The 22,216-nt window shown below is 35.0% G+C and overlaps 1 protein-coding gene across 2 annotated transcripts in view; it reads left to right on the top strand.

The window, feature by feature from the left end:
* Positions 1 to 22,216, top strand: part of IL6ST (interleukin 6 signal transducer) — a 54,145-nt gene that overhangs the window by 13,265 nt on the left and 18,664 nt on the right. The window contains exons 2-7 of one of the 2 annotated variants that reach the window (XM_029942255.1): positions 1,879 to 1,963; positions 6,662 to 6,741; positions 11,388 to 11,693; positions 12,582 to 12,702; positions 19,734 to 19,900; positions 20,451 to 20,605. In XM_029942255.1, coding sequence (XP_029798115.1) covers positions 6,678 to 6,741; positions 11,388 to 11,693; positions 12,582 to 12,702; positions 19,734 to 19,900; positions 20,451 to 20,605 — 813 coding nt within the window. In that variant the 5' untranslated portion in view covers positions 1,879 to 1,963; positions 6,662 to 6,677. The remainder of the gene's footprint in view (positions 1 to 1,878; positions 1,964 to 6,661; positions 6,742 to 11,387; positions 11,694 to 12,581; positions 12,703 to 19,733; positions 19,901 to 20,450; positions 20,606 to 22,216) is intronic. The other variant, XM_029942256.1, reaches the window with a different exon arrangement.

The following is a 22,216-nucleotide window of genomic DNA, read 5'->3' as shown; positions in this document are numbered from 1 at the left end:
GATGGACATTTAGGCTCTTTCCATGATTTGGCTATTGTTGACAGTGCTGCTATGAACATTGGGGTACATGTGCCCCTATGCATCAGCACTTCTGTATCCCTTGGGTAGATCCCCAGCAGTGCTATTGCTGAGTCATATGGGAGTTTTATTGATAATTTTTTGAGGAACCTCCACACTGTTCTCCAGAGTGGCTGTACCAGTTTACATTCCCACCAACAGTGTAGGAGGGTGGCCTTGGCATTTCTTAACGTATAGTTGCATCACTCCTATCCCTGCCTATGTTGTCACGTGGCATTGTGCTTGTGTCCTACTTCATTATGACATCTTAACTAATTACCTCTGCCACAACCCTGTTTCTAAACAGGGTCATATTATGAGATACTGGGGGTTAGGAGATCAGGAGGAAAACACAATTCAACCCATAACAGTCAATAAACAAAATAAGTAAATTAAGTACTATTTTGCAACAGGGGTTGGCATACTGTGGTCTGCAGACCTAATCTAGCATGCATTTTATTGTATTAAATAAGGTCTTATTAGAATTCATCCTTGCCTTTTTTTAAATTTAAATCCAAGTTAGTTAACATATAGTGCACCTATTTATTTACATATTATCTGTGTAACAGAGTTAACTAGTTGCAACAAAGACCTTAACACACACAAAACCTAAAATAATTATTATTTGGCTCTTTATAAGAAATATTTCCCAAACCATTTTTAAAAGTTTAAACCATTAAAACATTGAGTCTGATTGGGGAAAAAAAAAATACAGGAAAAGAGGATAAGCAGTACTGGGTGGTCAGGGAAAACCTCTATGAAAAGGTGAATTTGAGCAAATGTAAGGAATTAGTCTTTATGTATTGACTTAGAAAGATGTCCAAATGTAGTAAGGGAAAACAAGTTATAGAACATTTTTGTGAAATAAAGTATATATTTATACAAGGTAAAGTTACCATATACAAATAAAAATTTTGCAAGAGTATCCACCAAATTTTTCACAGTGGTTATCTTGGTAGGATTATAGAGAACTTGTATATGACATTTTCAACTGCTGTTCACTTGAAAATTTAAAAATAATTACTTCCCTTTCATTTTAATATATCATTGTTACAAGTACAATTTCTTATATATTATTAAATTATATCAAAGTCTTAATATGTGTGAAACAATAATAGAGGATTCAACTTCCTTGCCTAAATTTGAAGTTACCTTTTACATTTCAAAGAGGAACCACCATTACTTTTACACCAGAATTTAACCTGGCACTGAATTTGAAACTGAATTTTTATTTCTGTGTGCATAAAATAGTTTGGCAGTTGAAGAATTAGTAGTCTTAACTGTTAGTGAAAGGTTAAAAGGTATGATTCTTTTAAAGATTTGCTTTAACTGCTTTTGTCAAATTCAACAAAATGTCCCTTTAATGTTTTTGTGACATTGAATGAAAATCAGCAGTTTGGACTAGGCACAGAGGGGCTGATAATGTTTCCAGGTTATAGCTGCAGGATGAGGGCACCCGAGTGGCTCAGTTGGTTGTGTCCAACTTCAGCTCAGGTCATTATCTCGAAGTTCATGAGTTCAAGCCCCACATCTGGCTCTGTGCTGACAGCTCAGAGCCTGGAACCTGCTTTGGATCTGTCTTCCTCTCTCTGCCCCTCCTCCACTCACACTCTGTCTCTCAAAAATGAATAAACTTTGAAAAAAGGATGTTTAAATATTGTTATACAGGTGTTTATGGAATTGTTTTATACTGACGGTCAGAAGGTATTTACAGTAGGATACTTTCAGAAAGCCTGTATACTAGGCAAGGATTTAAGAAGTAACCATATAAAAAATATTATCCAAGCCAGCTTCCTGTATCAGGCTTTCCTGTCTTTATAGTGAGAATCAGTGAAAAGAGCATGACTTTTGGAGGCAGAAGACTTACTTTAACATCCCTACTTCACTTCCTAATTTTGTGATTTGGGTAAGTAACTTAATCTGTTTCCGTTTTATTATGTGAAGTTTCAGTAATTAATCCTTGCCTTTTGAAACCCATTGAATTCATTATCATGAGTGAATCCTAAGGTAAACTATAGATTTAGGTTGATTCTGGTGTGTCATTGATTCTAATGTAGGTTCAACATTGGTTAGATGTACCATTCTGGGGGGTGACTTTGATTATGAGAGAGGCTGTGCATGTGGAGGTGCAGAGGGTATGTGGGAATTCTTTGTGCCTTCCTCTCAATTTCATCTTAAATCTAAAGCTGTTCTAAAAATACAGACTCTTAAAAAATAATAAAATAGTTATTTTTGCCTTACCTACCTGCTTCTCTTAGGGTATTAGGAGAATCAAGTAAAATAATTTACATAAAAGCACTAGTATAATATAAAATAGTAGTATAAAAGTATAAGTTATGAATTAATAATTAGCACTAATGGAATAGAGCAGAGCCGAATAATTTTTAACATAATAATTAGAGGTGCCTGGGTGGCTCAGTTGGTTAAGCTTCTGACTTTGTCTCAGGTCATGATTTCATGGTTTGTGAGTTTGAGTCCTGGATCCCACTCTGTGCTGACAGCTCTAGCCTGGAGCCTGCTTCAGATTCTGTGTCTCACTCTCTCTCTCTCTGCCTCTTCCCTGTTCGCTTACTCACATTTCTCCCCCTTCCTCAAAAATCAACATTAAAAAAAAGTAAATAATAAATAGTTAATATAATGTAAGTTTGATGGGTTTTTTGCAAATTGATCCATTTGTACTATGTATGCATGATACCATATTGAAATTTTCCCCATCTTGATCCCTTTTCAGCTTACTCACTCAACAAACATTACTTTGCCTTCTATTTGGCATTGTAGTTCATCTATTCTGCAATTATAGTAGTAATGTTAACTAACTACCTAGTAAATAAGTGTATGTTAACATTCCTCCTCCCTTGAGATCTGTACCTAAATGTATTATTCATGCTTCTTCATTCTGGCCTTGGTTCAACGTGAAATGAACAAGAGACTCAAAAATCACAATCCACAAATAACAAAAATTATTTCTAAAGGGCAAAACTATTGCATATTTATCAATTATAATTCCCATGCATTCTCCCACTTGAGAAAATCCATGGGAATCAAAGTGCATAAGAACAATCAACCATAGAGACAGTGTTAAATTTATTCCAATTTTTTAAATCATTTATAAACTTTATTACTTCAACAGTTGTGAATTACTTCTGATGCATCTTATAGCACCTTTCAACACATTACTGTGTTAAACCACCATATTTGAGGAATTGCCACTGTAGAAGAACCACTCAGTGCTTGGAATAAACATTCCCTGTACCTGTGGTTAGTAGTTATGTTTTCTCTTCATAGAATGTTCCAAAATAACATACAAATATCAAGGAAAATCTTTATTTACAATGAGGTTATAATATATGCATGGAAAAATCTGCAAGAGATGAGGGAGGATAAAGCTAATAATAGGACTGTAAATTGAGTATGTCTTGTCAACAAACTAAAAGGACAGGAACAATAAGTAGGATACTGTCAATTCTGTCCATTTTAAAACAAGATAAGCCCCACAATGAAGTTGACTGTATTACATTTAATATTTTAGCTAGTGCTTCTGTGTTTCTATCTCTTAAGTTTGGATTATGAAATTAAGTTCCTTAACAGATGTTTCTTCATCACATCTCAATGACAGTTCTTTAAAAATTAGGAAATGTTGCTTTCTAACTATTAAAATATGAAACCTAACTTTGTCTGTTTTCCTTTTACTTAATGTATTTCATAGGCCCACTTAGATAAATCTAATTGCTCTGTGATAACTATAAATACCTTCATGGGACCTCTTGTTTCAGAGTTTTGTTAAGACTATAGTGTATCAGTAGAAAGATTGCCAGTTTCCAGGGACCATTGAGAATCCTCTCTACAGTGTGAACAAGGTACTTGGTGGGGGTGTCAGGATGGCGTGACCACATATTGCTCTCCTAACACGCCCGGATATTTTGTTTTGTTTTGATGAACACTTGTGATGTGGATTTTTCTCATATGGAATATTTAAAGTTGGCAAGTAAGAAATACAACAGGTGGAAGAAAACAGTTCCTGTGCCTTACCGTGGGACAATCTAGATAGTTCATGAGCAGATTATTTATGGCGTGACTGTTACATAGTAAGGGAGTACATAAAATCAAGTTAGTGTTTCCTTTTAATAAAAGAATACTCTGCTCCAAATATAGTACGTTGAAGCCCTCACCAGATTGCTCCTTTCTGTCCAAATAGTGTTATTTGGGAGAGTTTACACATCAAGAATATTTAAATTTAAATTTAGTTTTTTGACTAAGTACTAAAGTCGCAAAGTACAACATTGGAAAGGTGCAATGTGTGTATGGTAGAGAGTCTCCTTCCTACCCAGATGTCTTACTAGTGGTAGCCAGTATTTGAATTTTTATCCTTCTAGAGGTATTTTATGCATATACAAAGAAATGGTTGTACATTTTATCTTTTTTTGCTTTCTTCCCACAAATAATGAAAATACACTCTTCTCTACATGAACAATATTTTAGATACCATTACATATCTGTAGATCTAGAGCTCCCTCAGGTATGCTCTATTTGGATGTGCCATAATTTAACTACTCCCCTATTCATGAACATTTAGGTTGCTTCAGCCTTTTACTGTGCTGTCGTTGATAACTTTACATATGTGTCATTTTGCTCATATCGGTAGGATAAAATACTAGAAATAGAATCATTAGATTCACATGTGTATTTGATTTTGATCGATAATACAGAACTGAGCATATGCCTTATAAGAGTAGGTTCTTTTCTTTGTTTATAATTCAGCTCTACTTTACAAATAATAAAATTCACAGTTTTAAGTGTCCTGTTTGTTGGGAAGGCTATTCCATATAGTGGGCAATGTATGAGAACATCTTTATGTCATAGTCACATAGTCTCAACAGTCATAACACTGTTGATAATTTTGTAGTTTTTATATTTTGACCCAAACTAGAAATGATATTGGGTAGTTCTTGTTTTATTTGTTTACTATTTTTACTAAGTACAGCTTACATGCAATAAAGTCCATAGATCATAACCATAGTCCAAAGGATAGAACATGTCCCCCATCCCGGATTGCTCCCTTCTGTCCCCCAAATGTGATCAGTTTGTTAGAAAATGATTCCTCTTAGGTCTCTTCAAGGTTTGCTTACAGCCTTGGAAAATAGAGATAATGTCTCCCTCCAGAGTAAAAGACAGGCATGCTTACTGCCATTTTAAAAGATCTGGGTTTCTAAGCTCAGTCTTCCTCTCCTGTAACATGACCCACTGTGCGTACAAGTATTACCTGACTCTCTTCACAGTGCTGTGTTGGAATAGGGGCCCATGCAACTGGCACAAGAAAATGCCAATACTCTGAAAATGCTGCTCCTGGTGTGAGTGGTAAGGTCCTTTGTCTCTGGCACAGGAGTTTCAGGTATTCTGCCAGCATCCATACTAGCAGGCTAACTTGTTAGCTTGCAATAGGGCAAAATCTCGGAACTTTCACTATTCTTACCACAATTCAGTGAATTTTGGCAAATGCATAGTCTTGTCACCACCACAGTGTCATAGAACACTTCCGTCACCCCAGAAGGTTGCTTTTTGCCTCTTTACATTTATTCCTCTTCCCCACTTCAGCCCCGGTTAGCCCCTTATCTTCGTTCTGTCGCCCTAATTTTGCCATTTGTTGAATATCCTATGAATGGAATTATACAGTACGTAGCCTATTGTGTCTGGCTTCCTTTGTTTCACATAATACTTTTGAGATTCATTCATGCTATTGCATGTTTCACTAGTTCATTCCCTTTTATTGCTGAATGGTATTCTGTTGCATGGGATATACGATTGTTTGAGTATTTGTGTGTCCATTCACCAGTTGATAGACATTTTTCTAGTTTGGGACTATTATGAATAAAGCTGCAGTGAACATTTGAGTAGAAGTCTTCATGTGAACATGTACTTTTAGTTCTCTTGGATACATTCTTAGGAGTGGAAATGCCCAGTGTTATTATGTGCTTTTGACTTCGTAAAGAACTGCCAAATTGTTTTCTAGCCTGTCTCTTTTATCTTGTATTCCTGTCTGGGGTAGGTTTAATTTGCATCTCTCATTATGAGTGAAGTTGAGAGTATCATTTCATGTTTAAATTACTTGTATTTCCTTCCTATAAATTGTTCAGCTCATCTTGTTTTTCTTCTAGGTGTTGGAATTTTTTAGTGATTTGTAGGCATTCTTCATACATCAGGGGGTATTTTTGGTCATGGTATGAGTTACAGACTTTTTTTCCATTTTGGCAAATATCTTTTGATGTTGCTTTTGGTGGGTTTTGCTATGCAGAAATTTTTCTCTCTGAAGTATTGTCTCACTCACATAGTATTTAATAATAGTACAAGTCTTCACATCAAAAGAAACAGGATTGCTTTTTTAATTAAAGTAGAAGTTGTTTTCCATCACTATTTTATTAGCTATAACTCCAGTGGGAATAAAGAAAAATATTTTGAAGACTTAAATTTGTTTTCTGCATTCTCATAAGATTTTACTACCATTTAGAAGATGATTATACAGTGGAAGCAAGAGCTTCAGAAATTCTGTCTTATTATGTGTTATAAGAGAAAAAATAGTAAAAATAATACCATTATATGTCTTTTGCAGAAATATCTAATGCAAGATGTTGACATTGAAAACTTGGATAGTGCAAGCATTGTTTATTTTCTTCACCAGTGGGTCTGTAGGTAAGATTCCAACCTCACAAATTAGGCTTATGTATTTTTATATAATTATATAATTAAGCTTGTGCTTCATTATTATATAATTATGTTTATATTTTTCCCAGGATCATTATTGAGAGAATAATGCTGTTAAAAATGATTTTGAAATGTAAAAATACTTCTGATAAATTATAGTTTGAGTTGAAACAGTCACCTAGTAGTTCTAAATGCTGTTTCTATATACTGACAATAACTTTAGGGTGGGGAGGGGGAAAAATATGTTGTTGGTTTTGGTTTTTTTGTTTTGTTTTGTTTTAATTAATACATAGGAGGAAATCTGTTACCTTTAATGGCCAAAGGTATCACTGAGCAGGAGTGTTATTGTGATCCCAGAATAAAGAGGTCACTTGGAGCAGAACTGCTCAAACTGGTCCACGTCCTGATGCCCATGTGAGAACTGGTTCTTGTTACTGGTTCACAATAAGTACAGAAATTAAGAATAAATGTTAGAAACTCTTAATTTGACATAGCCCTGATACCGAACATGTGATTCCCTGGACTTGTCTCATCAAACATGGTACAGAGCAAACATTGTGAAAGATTGGGGGGAGGAAAAAAAGTCATACCAATCTTTTCAACCACAGTTTGAGAAGCACTGCTGTAAATCAACCCCTTTCTAAATCCAGGAATACAGCTTCTTTTTGAACATTTTTGTTTTTTAATTTTTTTAAATGTCTTTATTATTGTTTTTTGAGAGACAGAGACAGAACAAGCTGGGGAAGACCAGAGAGAGGAGACATAGGCTCTAAGCCCTGAGCTGTCAGCACAGAGCCTGACACGGGGCTCAAACCCATGGTCTCTGAGATCATGACCTGAGCTGGAGTCGGACACTTAACCGACTGAGCCACCCAGACGCCCCTCTTTTTGAACACTTTAAGTGACATAAAGCTTATTTTGAAAATTATTGCTATTTAGAAAATCTTTCCTTATTCTTGAGCCCAAATTGTCCTCCTTGTAACTTTTTCCCATTAACCCTAGTTCTAGAGTGCTCCCACTTTGTCTTCCCTCTGTTCAACTCTTCACATATTGAAGGAGTCTGTTTATGTTTCTTTTGAGGCCTCTCTTCCCCTAATTGGACTTACGCAGTTATTCTAATTATTTTTTACAGCCTTGGCTTCTAACCCTGTGCATGGTGATTACCCTTCTGATTCTTCCCTTGGTTGCCCATAGCACATTCAAAATACTAGACTATCCCACCTCTTGCACTTACCAGCTGTAGGACTTTGGCCAGTTGCTTAATCTCTGCCTCAGTTTCCTGATCTATGAGATGGGGATAATAATGGTTCCTAACTCCCAGGGTTATCATAGGGATTAAAATGAGTTACTGTACAGAAGGCATCTGGATAGTGCCTGGCCCACAATAAGCATTATAAAAAGGATAGTAATTATATAATTATTATTGAGGTTTGAATAAAATACACTTAAAAATAGATTTAATGTACCATAACTGGACTTGGTCTGAGTATAGTTATTTTATAATTTACTTTGATCTGAACATCATTTTTATTCAATCAACATAGTCTTTTGCCAGCTAAGAAAAACTGTAGTTTCATGTTAAGCTGCTAATCAGTGAAAATTCTTAGGTTATTTTCACATGAATTACTTTCAAGCCATTTCTCCCTTAATCTATATTCATTTCATTTCAGCCTGAATAGAAGGTATTTCCCTTCCTTACAAAGTTCATTATCTTGGTTTTAGCCGACTGGTCTATTTTTTCAACATAGTTTTATGATCCAAAGTGTTGTCGTCCTTCATAGTCTTGTCTTTTGCTAATTTGATAAGTATGGATGTCTCTGTTTTCTGCCAAGTTATTGATAAATATGTTCAAAATAACAGGACCAGGTTATTACTGCCTCAGACATTACTCCAAAACTTCCGGCTTAAAATGACAATCATTATTATTTCTCACAGTTTATGTGTGTCACGAATAAAATAGCTGGACTGCTCATCTCTGCTGTATGATATCTGGACCTCAGTCGGAGTATTCTAAGATTGGGGACTCGAATCATCTGAGGGCACATTCATTAATATGTCTGTGTTGATGCTGGCTATAGCTTGAGGACTTTGCTGGGCTTGTTGGCTGGAACAGGACATGTAGTCTCCCCATGTGACCTTGGCTAACCTGCAACATTGGTTGGGTTCCATGGACAGATGTTCTAAGAGAAAAAAAGAACTAGTCAAAAGTTGTATTCTTTTAATGATCTAGCCTTGGAAGTCACATAGTCCCCTCCATCAGCTGAGGCAGATCTGAGGGCCATTAGCACCTACACAGACATGAGGATAGGAATTGACACCATTTCTTTGTGGAAGGAGTATCAGTCACATCGTAAGAAGAACATGTGGGATGGGATAAATATATAGGTGTCACCATGTTTGGAAAGTACAGTCTGCCACAAGGACAGAGAGCAGGCATCTCAGCCTACTCTACTCAAGACCTTTCTTTCACTAACTTTTTTCGGAGTGTTTTTTTTTTTTAAATGTACGAGTAATCAACCAATTAAGATGCAGTTTGACTGATGGAATTTCTATTTTTGTGACTCAGGAACAACCAAATACCAGCAGTTTTATAATGTTCATGCTATTACCTGTTATAGTGTATTCTAGTCTGCATTTCTTCATCTTGTCTATGTAATTACCCCAACTAACTTTCTCAGATGCCTTTTAAAAATTAAAATGTTCTCTTTCTAAACAATTTGGCCTGCTAGCCTTGTAAAAATGGAATAAAGTTGGCATAAGATGATTTTAATGAGACTGTACTTCACTTTGGAACATATGCTCATTTGTAGTATTTCTGTTTTATTTTGTATGTTTAAAAAGCATTAATACTGAGTCTATAGCTGTATCTCATGTTAGTATTGTAACGTGTATTGTGTACTTACTGTTCCTTATAATTACTTGAGAGAAAGTAAAATAGGAGTGATTTTACCAAGGAATAAAGTGAGGTCTAGGGATTTGTAAGGACTGGCCCAGAATCACAGAGTAACTTATTAGTACCCCACAAGATGAAATTCCATACAATTGGAAGGTTAGAGTTCTCCATGCACGGGGACTTAATATAGACAAGGTCATGTAAGTAGCCCATATTAATGAGTTTGAAACAAAGAAATGCATATTCCTACGCCTGGCCTCATAGGCTTAATGAGAGGTCCAGGATTCCATTTGGGAGTACACTTTTAACTGCAAAAAACTGTTTTTAATTCTTCCTGCGGACTTTGAGAGAACCTTCCATACCCTGCCTGGAGTAATAATAATGATGATAGGCTACCATTTATCGGTGGACTGTTGAATACGAGGCATCGTAATAGGTGTTTTACATAAATAATTTTTAATCTCAAAAACACTTGTTTAGTAACTTAAGTGAAAAAAACTGAAGCTCGGTTAGGATAGGTAACCACCCAAGATTACTCATTGCCGAATGGGATTCACTAGGGAAAGCTGCCTTACATTTCTGGGCAGTGAGGCTAGAATCATGCCAAGGAGTTGGGAATTTTATATTTACTGTAGCAGGAAGCCATTCAGTAATTTAAAATAGGGAAATAGCATGATCATTTTGAATAGTAACTCTGGTAATAGTATAGCAGGATAAACTGGAAGGAGGTCAGACTTTGGTGTAATGGCCTGAGCTTCAGCAGACAAAATAGGCTGGTAAGAAAGTGGTTGATAAACATATTAAGAATCTAGAACCAACAAGACTCAATGCAGTATTATTAAGTTGATAGTTGGAGGAATCTAATTAGAAATGTTGAGGGTGACTGCAAGGCATCTCGCCTAGATGACTGGATGTACATGGTGCTTTTAGCAGAGGTATAGAAATAATAAGTTTGAAGGGAACTGTGATGCATGTAGCTTTAGATAATCTCCACCTTAAAGTACTTAAAGAATATCTCACATGGATATATATTGTGCAAGCCTTTGAAAACAGTAGGAAATTAGAGCTGGAGGTAGGGGATTTAGTTGTCATCAGCCTGGAGTTGGGTATAGTTAAAGCATATAGTTGTGGCATATCTATGTTTTCAGGCAGTCTGATTTTTTTGTTTTTTAATGTAGGATTTTATCCCATACACTTACTATTAAAACTAACATATTTGGCCATCTTGTTCTAGTCTTCATGGGTTTTTTTTTTTTTTGCTCCCTTGCTGTTTACTTCGTTGTCTGAATTTTGATATATGAACTTTGATGTATGAACAATGTGTACTGTCTTCCCTGCCCCATCTACCCATCCACCACCATCCAGGATTGGAGAGGAGCACAGCCAATCACTGCCTCTTCTCTGGAGGGTTTAATTTAGACCCTGGGTCTGAATCAAGGAATAGGGTTGGTGGTAGAATAAGTATGAATCATACTGCAGGCAGTCTGTGTTTCCTAAAGTAAAGTTGGAGTAACTATAAAAAGGGCTAAAGTTCACATACATTTTTTTTTCATTAGTCTTACAGTTTATTTCTTTACAAATTGAGGCATTGACTTCTGGCCATATTTTTTTTTCCACTGTGTTTTTTTCCCCTGTCTTTAGAGATAATTTAGTGAATATTAAGGGGCTGCATTGATATAAAATATCATTTTGTACCAGAATAATTCAGTCCATTTTTATGTTTTCTGTTGTTCCTTTTTAGGTGAACTTCTAGAGCCATGTGGTCATATTAAACCTGAATCTCCAATTGTACAGCTTGGTTCTAATTTCACGGCAGTTTGTGTGCTAAAGGAAAAATGCATGGATTATTTTCATGTAAATGCTAATTACATTTTCTGGAAAACAAACCATGTTACTGTTCCTAAAGAACAATATACCATCATAAACAGAACAGCATCTAGTGTCACGTTTACAGATTCATCTTTATTAAATACTCAACTCACTTGCAACATTCGTACATTTGGACAGATTGATCAGAATGTTTATGGAATCAGAATAATTTCAGGCTGTAAGTTTTGATTTTGTCTTATTTCAGACTTTGTTATGACTGTTGAATTACATTTATAATGTCTGTTGGACTTTATGAAATGTGGCAATTTGTTGGCTCAGTGACTTCTGGACATACTTACTTTAAAAAATAAGTTTTGAAGTGGAACTACATTTGGATCACTAATCTACAAAAAGTCTCAAGAGTAACATAAGTTTTCTCTTTCCTGAAAGTCAGGTATCCATCAGTTTTCTAGAAGAATGTTTTGACATGAGACCCACAAAACTTCGCAGAATTGAAATTTATGAATGTAGATATAGTAACTTTCAGTATCCCTTAATTGCTGAGAAGGTGCACATATAAAGCAACTCTCTGACAATGGTGAAGCAATACCAGAGAAAGTCCTATGTCAGAGTAAATAAACTTAGTATGACCCAAGAGTGGATTATCAAATTTATAGATACCCAAAACCATAATTTTGGCATTGCTTTTCCTCCAGCAGAGTTTTGGAAAGCAATAGGAAGAGAAATATAAGTGAATCATTTTTGTTTCCATTTAATTGCCTCTTATTAACATGCAGTATTACTTATTAAAATACACTTCATGGAGAAATCAGTTAATATTGATATCCATTTATAAATGAAAATTGATTTTATGTACAGTTAATTTGAAACATACTAGTTAGTGACATTTATTATAGAAAATACATATTAATCTAAAGAGTATGAGTTTCAATAGAAAAGATGAGTGTTTTAGTCATCAGCCTTCTATTATGTCCATTTCTATACTTTCTGCTTGGGTTTGTCATTTATCATCTAATTTGGGTTTTAAATGTCTTGGATAGTATATAAATTGTATGTTATTTGTGGTCAAAAAGCTTTTTGAAATTTGCTGATTTTTCCTTTTTAGTGCCTCCAGAAAAACCTAAAAATTTGAGTTGCATTGTGAATGAAGGAAAGAAAATGATGTGTCAGTGGGATCCTGGAAGGGAAACATACCTGGAAACAAATTTCACTTTAAAATCTGAATGGCAAGTTCTTGTTTTTTGTATGTTAAATTTATTGTTAGTCATTTGTACTGGAGTTATTATTTCTTCAAAGAAATATTGAATGCAAATTTTTAAACATTTTTTCATTTTCATATATGTATGTTTGTTTCCAAAGTGAAGAGTCGGACACTTAACCCACTAAGCCACCCAGGTGGCTCAGATTTTTAAATGTTTTATTTAATCGTTTATTTTAGAGCATCTGAAACATATAAAAGCAGAAAGAATAGTATAATAAATCTTCATGTGCTCATCATCCAGCTTTAGTAATGATCAGCTCATGACCAGTCTTATATATATATATATATCCCACCCCAGATTATCTTAAAATCTCAGACATCATTTCATCTCATCCATAAATATTTCAGTACATTATCTCTAAAAGATAAGGACACCTTTTTTAAGTCCCATAACTACAAGAGTGCCTGGGTGGCCCAGTTAAGTGGCCAACTTCAGCTCAGGTCACTATCTTACTGTTGCTGAGTTTAAGCTCCATATTGGGCTCTGCACTGACAGCTCAGAGCCTGGAGCCTGCTTCCAGGTCTGTCTCCGTCTCTCTTTCTCCCTTTTCCCCATTCACGCGCTGTCTCTCTGTCTCAAAACTGAATAAACATTATAAAAAAAAAAAAGACCCATAACTACATACCATTATTATACTAAGATAGAATTGAAAATACTTCAATATATTATTACATTTTCAGATAGTATTCATGTCTCATGAGACATACACACACACACACACACACACACACACACACACACACATTTAAAAAAATTTTTTTTATTTGACACAGTTTTAAAATAGTTTCAGCTGTTCAATATAGTGATTCAACAAGTTTGTACCTCTTGCATTGCTCACCACAAGGTAGCTACCATCTGTCATCTTACATTATAACATTATCATTGACTGTATCCCCTGTGCTCTGTCATGAATATATATATATATTTTTTACATGTGTTCAAATCACAATCTAAATAATCTCTATGCATTGCAAATTGATACATTTTATAAGTTTGTCTTTATCATAGGTTCCACCTGGTTTTCTTTTCTTTCTTTTTCTTTGCAATTCAGTTGTTAAAGTCACAGTTACACATTGTTTAACATATTCCTCTGTGCCCTCTTTTTTCCTAAAAATTGTTGTTAGGTCTAGACAATCAGATTTGTGTTTGATTTCTTTTTTTTCCCAAAAGTAATTTGTAAGGGTGGTGTAAACTTCTAGTCAGGAACCACCACATAGTATTTGATTCTTTTTCTCCCCTTTTTCCTCTTTCTTTTTAAGGTACACACCATATTTTATCTTAATTTAAAGTGGAGTAATAAACAGGCAATTTATGTTTACTGTGTTGTGAAATAATTGATATACATCATTGTGTAAGTTTAAGGCATATAGCATGGTGGTTTGATTTACATATACTGTGAATATATGTAATATATGTAAATGTATTTGCATATACTGTGAAACCACGATAGGTTTATCTGACATCCACCTTTTTGTATTGATAGAATTTTTTAAAACAGGAAAAGCATTTTCTCCTTGTGATAACTTATAGGATTTACTCAACATCTTCCCTGTGTATCATACAGTAGTGTTGGCTATGGTAGTATCGTACATTATATCCCTAGTACTTAATATCTTATAACTGGAATTTTGTGCCTTTTGACTACCTTCCTCTAATTTCCCCTCATTCCTCCCATCACCTCTGGTAATCCCAGGTTTGATCTCTTTTTTGTGTGAGTTTCAGCTTTTTGTTTGTTTTAGATTCCACAAATAAGTGAAATAATAAATATTTTTCTTTCTGTCCTATTTCATTTAGCATAATGCCTTCAAGGTCTGTCCCTGTTGCACATGAGGAAAAGATTAAATTTTTAGTCACCAGTCTTTTATTATGTCTATGTCTTAGATAGTGTACAAATTGTATGTTATTTGTAGTTATAAAGCTTTTTGAACATTGTTGATTTTTCCCTTTTAGTGTATCCAGAAAAAAACTTTAAAATTTGAGCTGCATTGTGAATGAAGGAAAGAAAATGATATGTCAGTGGGATACTGGAAGGGATCCTTGTTTTTTATGGCTGAATAATATTCCATTGTGTATATAAACCACAACTCCTTTATCCATTCATCCATTGATGGACACTTAGGTTGTTTACATGCTTTGGCTGTTTTAAATAATGCTGCTGTGAACAAGAGAGTGCAGCTGTCTTTTCAAGTTAGCAGTTTTATTCATTTGGATGTATTCCCAGAAGTAGAACACTACTGTATGATACATAGGGATCATATGTGGTAGTTTTATTCTTAATTTTTTTAGGATCCTCCGTAATGTTTTTCATAGTGGCTATAACAATTTACAGTTTCAGTGCATAAGCGCTCCCTTTTCTCCACATGCAGGCCAGCATTTGTTATCTTCCCTTTTTGATGATGGCCCTTCTAATAAGCATGAGGTGATCTCTCATTATGGTTTTAATTAAAATTCTTCTCATGTCAAGTGATGTTGAGCATGTTTTCATGTACCTGCTGCCCTTTCAGAGATCTTCTTTGGAGAAAAATCTAATCGGGTCTTTGCCAATTTTTTATTTGGGTTATTTGGCTTTTTTGCTGTTGAGTTGGATGACTTCTTTATATATTAAGAATATTAATTCCTGATCAGATCTTTGGTTTCCAAATATTTTTTCCTGTTCTGTAGGTTGTCTTTTCACTTTGTTGATGATTTCTAGGCAGATTTTTAGTTTATGTAGTTCCACTTGCCTATTTTTTATTTTTGCTTGTGCTTTGAGTGTCATATCCAAAAAAATCCATACCAAGATCCATGTCATGCAGCTTTGTTCCTGTGTTTTCTTTTAAGAGTTTCATGGTTTGAGGTTATACATTTAAGTCTTCAATCCATTTTTTCATTTTTTATTTTATTTTATATTTTTATTTAAAAATTTTTTTAATGTTTATTTATTTTTGAGTGTGAGCAGGGGAGGGACACAGAGAGAGAGGGAGTCACAGAATTTGAAGCAGGCTCCAGGATCCTAGCTGTCAGCACAGAGCCCAGTGCAGGACTCGAACCCACAAATAGCGAGATCATGACCTGAGACGAAATTAGCCACTTAACCAACTGAGCCACGCAGGCGCCCCTTCAATCCAGTTTTTGAGTCAATTTTTGTGAATGGTGCAAGATAAGGGTATAATTTCATTCTTTTGTGTGTGAATATCCAATTATTCCAGCACTATTTATTCTAAAGAGGGTCTTTTCCATCAGGTATTATTGGTTCCCTTGTCAAATATTGGTTAGCATAATTAGTTGAATTATGCTTGGGTTTATTTCTGGACTCTCAGTTCTGTTTCATTTGTCTATTTGTCTGTTTTTTGTGCTATTACCATACAGTTTTGGTGACTATATAGTGTAACTTGAAATCAGGAAGTATAGTGTCTCCTGCTTCGTTGTTCTTAGGATTTCTTTGACTATTTAGAATCTTTTCTATTTCCACATAAATTTAAGGAGTGTTTTCCTTTACTATTGTATAAAAGAAAAAAGCCTGTATAAAAGAAAAAATCTTGATAACAATTGCATTGAATCTACAGATGGCTTTTGGTGTTATTAACATTTTAACAATATTAATTATTTGAGTTCATAAACACAGAATACTGTCTTCTTTGATTTCTTTTATTAGTGTGTTGTAGTTATCAGGGTAGAGATCTTTCACCTCCCTAGTTAAATTTATTCCTATTTTATTGTTTTTGATGCTGTTATAAATGGGATAGACTTATTTCTTTTTTCTTTAATGTTTTAAACATTTATTTTTGAGATACAGAGAGATAGAGAGCATGAGCAGGGGAGGGGCAGAGAGAGAGAGAGACACAGAATCCAAAGGAGGCTCCAGGCTCTGAGCTGTTAGCCTGACACGGGGCTCAAACTCACAAACTGTGAGTTCATGACCTGAGCCGAAGTCAGACACACAACTGATTGAGCCACCCAGGTGCCCCAATTTCTTTTTTTTTTTTTTAAACATTTATTTATTTTTGAGAGAGAGATAGAGTGTGAGTGGGGGAGGGTTAGAGAGCAAGGAAGACACAGAATCGGAAGCAGGCTCCAGGCTCTGAGCTGTCAGCACAGAGCCTGATGTGGGGGCTCAAGCCCACGAGCAGTGAGATCATGACCTGAGCCGAAGTCAGATGCTTAATCGACTGAGCCACCCAGGCACCCCATCGATTTATTTCTTTTTGAGAAAATTCCTTGTAAATGTAAAATCTGCTACTGATTTTTGGATTTTAATTTTGTATCCTGCATCTTTACTGAATTCATTGATTAGATCTAACAGATGTTTTGGTTGAGAATTTTTGTTTATCTGATACTAAGATTGAAGAGTGGTTTCAGGTGTGTTGTCACATGATCCATCAGTTATAAAATTTCCTATTTATTTATTTATTTGTTTATTTTGGAAAGACGGGTTTTGTGTATTGGACTTGGCTTTTTGGCGTGACTGACACACTCTGCAGACACAAGTAAAAGTTGATTATAAACAAACTGTTCTTGACAGCAGATTTTATCAGACATAAAAGCTGGAAGAACTTGGCAGTGAACGTTTATACAGACCCATCACCTAGATGCTGCACTTAACATTCTATTGTATTTGCTTTATCACATAGATGTGTCTCTATGCATCCTTCTCTTCACCTATCCATCTTTTTTTAGTGCATTTCAAAGTGAGTTGCAGAAATTAGTATACTTCACCCTTGCCTACTTCAGTGTTTATTTACATCATTAATTAAATGTAATTAACTAGATACACATACTTTTTGTGTTTTGGTAAAATTTATGTGTATCTTAAAATATACTTACATACTTTGTTATCAGTCAGTGAGTTTTGGCTACTACATACAGCTGTGTAACTCAGACTCATATCAAGATTTAAAACATAAGCATACCCCAGAAAGTTCACTTACGCTCCTTCCCAGTCAGTCCTAGCCACCACCCTATCTCACCCCATCTCACAAGGCAGCTACCTGTCTGATTTTCTTCACAGCAGATTTTTGCTTTTCTGAATGTCATGTAAATGTAATCATAGTGTGTACTCTGCTGTGAATGGTTTTTATGACTCAGCAGAATGTTTTGGGGATTAAACCGTGTTGCTTCCCATTAGTGTTTCACTCAAAGGTTTGAGCTATCATCAGTGATCATTATTTGTCATGAGGTACAACATAGTGGTATTCCATCTTTTTTAAAAAGTGGATATACTCAAAGAAAACTTCCTTTGGTTACTCATTGATTACCCTGAGGTACAGTTTATAGAAGGAAAACGGTATTGATGTTTTTTTCATTTACTCTAACCAGTTTTATAATGAGTTTGTTCCCTAGCATCCTCCAGAAGTAAATAATGAAGGGTTTTCCCTTTCATTATGAATTCATATTTAAATATATTTTATGTGTTTCAGTCCATTACCGTTTTCCTTGATACATTGTCCCATGTTGGTTAGGAGGAACTTCCTCAGGTTAGCTCTTCCTCTGACGTCATTCATTAGTCTTGGACACCTTTCTTCATATCTGGTATGATGTGATTTACCAAGTTCATTTTCTAAATTCATATGTCCTGCCCCAGACCTATTTCCCAAGTAGCCATGGTTCCATTTAGTGGGAAGTACCACTTAGGGACTTCAGTCTGGGTGCTAGGGGAACTTACTGCTACTGGGTTGTTGTTGTTTCTAGACTTTTTCAGAATGAGCTAAGAAGTGTTTTTAAGGTAAAATACATCATGACTGAATACTGGTATTTCCAGTTTAAAATCTGGACTACCTGTTTTAATTTCATTCATCTAACCTCTACATCTCCTTTCTTCTTTGCTGAAAACCTTGGTTTCCAACAAAACCAATATAATTATTCATTTACTTTAACTCACCATAAACATAAGAGCTGCAGGGGCGCCTGCGTGCCTCAGTCAGTTAAGCGTCCAGCTTCGGCTTAGGTCATGATCTCATGGTTCGTAGGTTCGAGCCCCGCGTTGGGCTCTGTGCTGACAGCTAGTGCAGAGCCTGGAGCCTGCTTCAGATTCTGTGTCTCCCTCTCTCTCTGACCCTCCCTTGCTTACACTGTCTCTGTCTCTCAAAAATAAATAAAAACCACAAAAAATTAAAAAACATAAGAGCTGCAGAACAATGCCATTTTCTGCACCAACAATAGGAATACAAAAAAGAATTGTAAGATTGTTTTTCTTCCATTAAGGGTATAGTTAAATTACTGTCTTAAAGTTACTTAAAATAATTTCCTCTGTGTTATAGCACCAACTCAACATCAGAGTTTGTATATTTCATTTTGCTTCTGATTTTTAGGAATTTTTTAATGGACATATAATTGATATACAGTATCCTGTTTAAGGTATACATCATAGTTATTCATAGAAGTTACCTGTTTTGTTTTGGATTTGACTTACCTTCAATTTAAAAAAATTAGTTTGTGTGTGTATGTTTAATTGATTATAACTTAAACATAGATGAGTAAATATTGTAATATAACTTTTAATTTTGAGTGGTGGTAAAAATTAGAAAGTGGTTTGAGTGGGAAAAGGCTAAGGGAATTTTCTGGGGTGGCAGAAATTCTTATCCCTATCCTCCTGTCACCTCAGAGCATACTGTGCTTAGAAAAGGCATACTGTGCTTAAAGATAGACATCACAGGTACAGTAAGGATTCTATTTCAGGAATCGAAAGAAACAGTAACGTTACAAGAAATAGATTTTTAGAAGACAGATCATTGGAGATAGAGCATAGTATTATAAATGTAATATTCTTGGAGTAAAAATTTGAAAATAATTTTGTGTTGTAAGGTATAAATCAAACCCAAGTTTTAAAGAAAAGCAGGTTGGCTTATAAGAAATTTTTATTTGTTTTTAATGATCAACAATTCATTTCATACTTATAATTACCTTATTTATTTCTAGCAGTAATAATCTGGGTTTCATTTATTTGATTTATTTGCATTTTTCACTCTAATTTTTTGAAATCTGTTTTTAATGACTGATTCCTTCATTTTTGTATTTAGGGCAACGGAGAAGTTTGCTGATTGTAAAACAAAACGTGACACCCCAACCTCGTGCACTGTTGATTATTCTCCTGTGTATTTCGTCAACATTGAAGTCTGGGTAGAAGCAGAGAATGCCCTTGGGAAGGTTACATCAGATCATATAAATTTTGATCCTGTAGATAAAGGTAGTTATAAAACTAAATTTGAGGATTTATTAGATTTAGTGGCTTATTAATTAAAGTAGTTCTTCAATTTTAATTGTAGAAACCACCACTTATTATCTTAGTGACTTTTACAGATTTATTTTATCAACATTAAAAATAATTTAGAAAAAGAAAAATATTCATAATCCAGCTGCACTCATAGCAGTTTTTACTTTGAAAGTTATCTGCTGGTATTTGTGAAGTTACCAAACAGTATTTATAGCACAGTAGTCATAGTATACACGGTCCATTTTTAACGTCTTGTTCTTTGCATATAAATATTTGTCTTTTGATATTGGAACCTGAAAAAATTAACCAGCATAAGAAGTTGACAAAGAAAACTAAAATTTCTTTAGAAACCTTTTCTCTTCATTATAATAGTATGACATAAGTATTGTTTTCAGAAAAATTAGTTCATCTGGTAAGAATAAATGAATATAGTGAAATAAAATAGAAGAAGTATCATTTGAGTTTATATAAGAAGTTGTAAAAATAAACCATAATAAAAATTTGGATTTACTTTATTCTTCAGTGAAGCCCAATCCACCACATAACTTATCAGTCAGCAACTCAGAGGAACTGTCTAGTATCTTGAAATTGACGTGGATCAACTCAAGTATTCAGAGTTTTATAAGACTGAAATACAACATTCAGTATAGAACCAGAGATGCCTCAACTTGGAGCCAGGTAACCTGCAAGTTACTGTATATGCAAATAGTCGTATAACCCTCTAACCTAAAAGTCTCAATATCCTAAAGTTGTGGTTATTATATATAATACTTTGCTTGGACACCTCTTCTCAATCTGTATTTCATGCAAGGGCAAACAGGAAGACATTCAGGTAGAAAATATAGTCTTGCTGAGTACAGTAGCTTTTAAATGAAGTATGGAAGGGCTGTAGGGTGATAAGGAAGAGTACTTTAAATTGTGGGAGGTGAAAGGAACACCAAACATCCGGCAAATTAAGTGGGAGGGTATATAAAGAGATTGTATAGCAAAGGTAGAGAGCAGGGCCTAACAAATTAAATATGCAGGCCAATTTCAGCCTGCCATCTGTTCTTATAAATAGAACCACTCTTTTTTTTTTTTTATATTGTCTTTGGCTATTTTTTGCCACAGTGAATGAGTTGAGGAGTTGAAACAGAGACTATCTGACCCCCAACCTAAAATATTTACTATTAAGCCCTTTTTAGAAAGCTTTTTAACCTCTTAGTAGAGGAAGGAATTGGTGGGGAACTTCTAAGACTGAACAGGAAAAGAATACTGTACTCAGAGATGATGCTGTCACCAAAAGAAGTACTTGGAACTTTTTAAAAGGATGTCACCGTAGCTTTGTGTCCCCATAATATTCTTTGTTATAATTTCATTGATCACTGACAGTATGCTTTTGCTTTCTCTGGTTGCAGTAATGAGTTCATAAGGGATTTGAGCCCATGACCTTACTACTTCTGCTCTCCATTCCACTTACCTAAAGGGTTCAAAATAAAATCAGAAAAAGCAACAAACAGAAATAGATTAATGCTTCATGTTGTACAGTGAGGATATATACCTGAACTTCAAAATATGTTTTAGTAACATAATCTTAATTCATTGATAGAAAAAAAGGCCCCTTTTTTTGTATTCAATGTTGAAATCTCAGAGTCGTAGAAAAAATAATTTATATTTTCTCTTTTCCTGAAAACCAAGTTTATATATGCAATGATAGCTTGTATTTTCATGGTTGGGCTGGATATTTTCATTTTGCCTCTCCAGAGTTACACTCTGCTCTTCTCTACCCTACTCTTTGTCTTGGAATGCAAACCTATATGAATTGCATCCGTGGGTTCACATTGTCTCTGATTTCTTAGTGAATGTGATTCATGAGAGGAGGGGGAGGGGGCCTAGCACTAGATAGGAGAAGTGAACATATTTATTTTCCCTGCTTCCTCCCTAGAGCTGCTGTCTCAGCCTAAGGTCACTGGTCCTCTCAAGTTAACTCTGTCTGACCCTCTTCTCCAGGTTTCTGCTACCTCCCCTCTCCCTTTGGGCCTAAGGATGGTAACGGCTACAAGCTCCAGAGGACTGACCACTATCTAAGGTTTTCCTACACTCTGCCCATATTTCCTTTAGTAAACCTTCCTGAATTAAATTCTAATTGGACTATACCATCTTTTAAAACCCCTGGACCCTATATGTTACAGCCCTCATGGAAGAAAGAAACAAAACTGAAGACAAGGAAGGAAGGATTAATAATGGATAGTTCCAGACTTCTCAGATCTGTTAACTTACTAACTTTGACTGCATTTTGACGTGGATTGA

The sequence above is a fragment of the Suricata suricatta genome, chromosome 6 (assembly GCF_006229205.1).
Source record: "Suricata suricatta isolate VVHF042 chromosome 6, meerkat_22Aug2017_6uvM2_HiC, whole genome shotgun sequence".
In the NCBI taxonomy this organism is placed as follows: Eukaryota; Metazoa; Chordata; class Mammalia; order Carnivora; family Herpestidae; genus Suricata; species Suricata suricatta.
The sequence above is the reverse complement of the archived record's forward strand: the minus strand, read 5'-3'. Positions and strand labels throughout refer to the sequence as shown.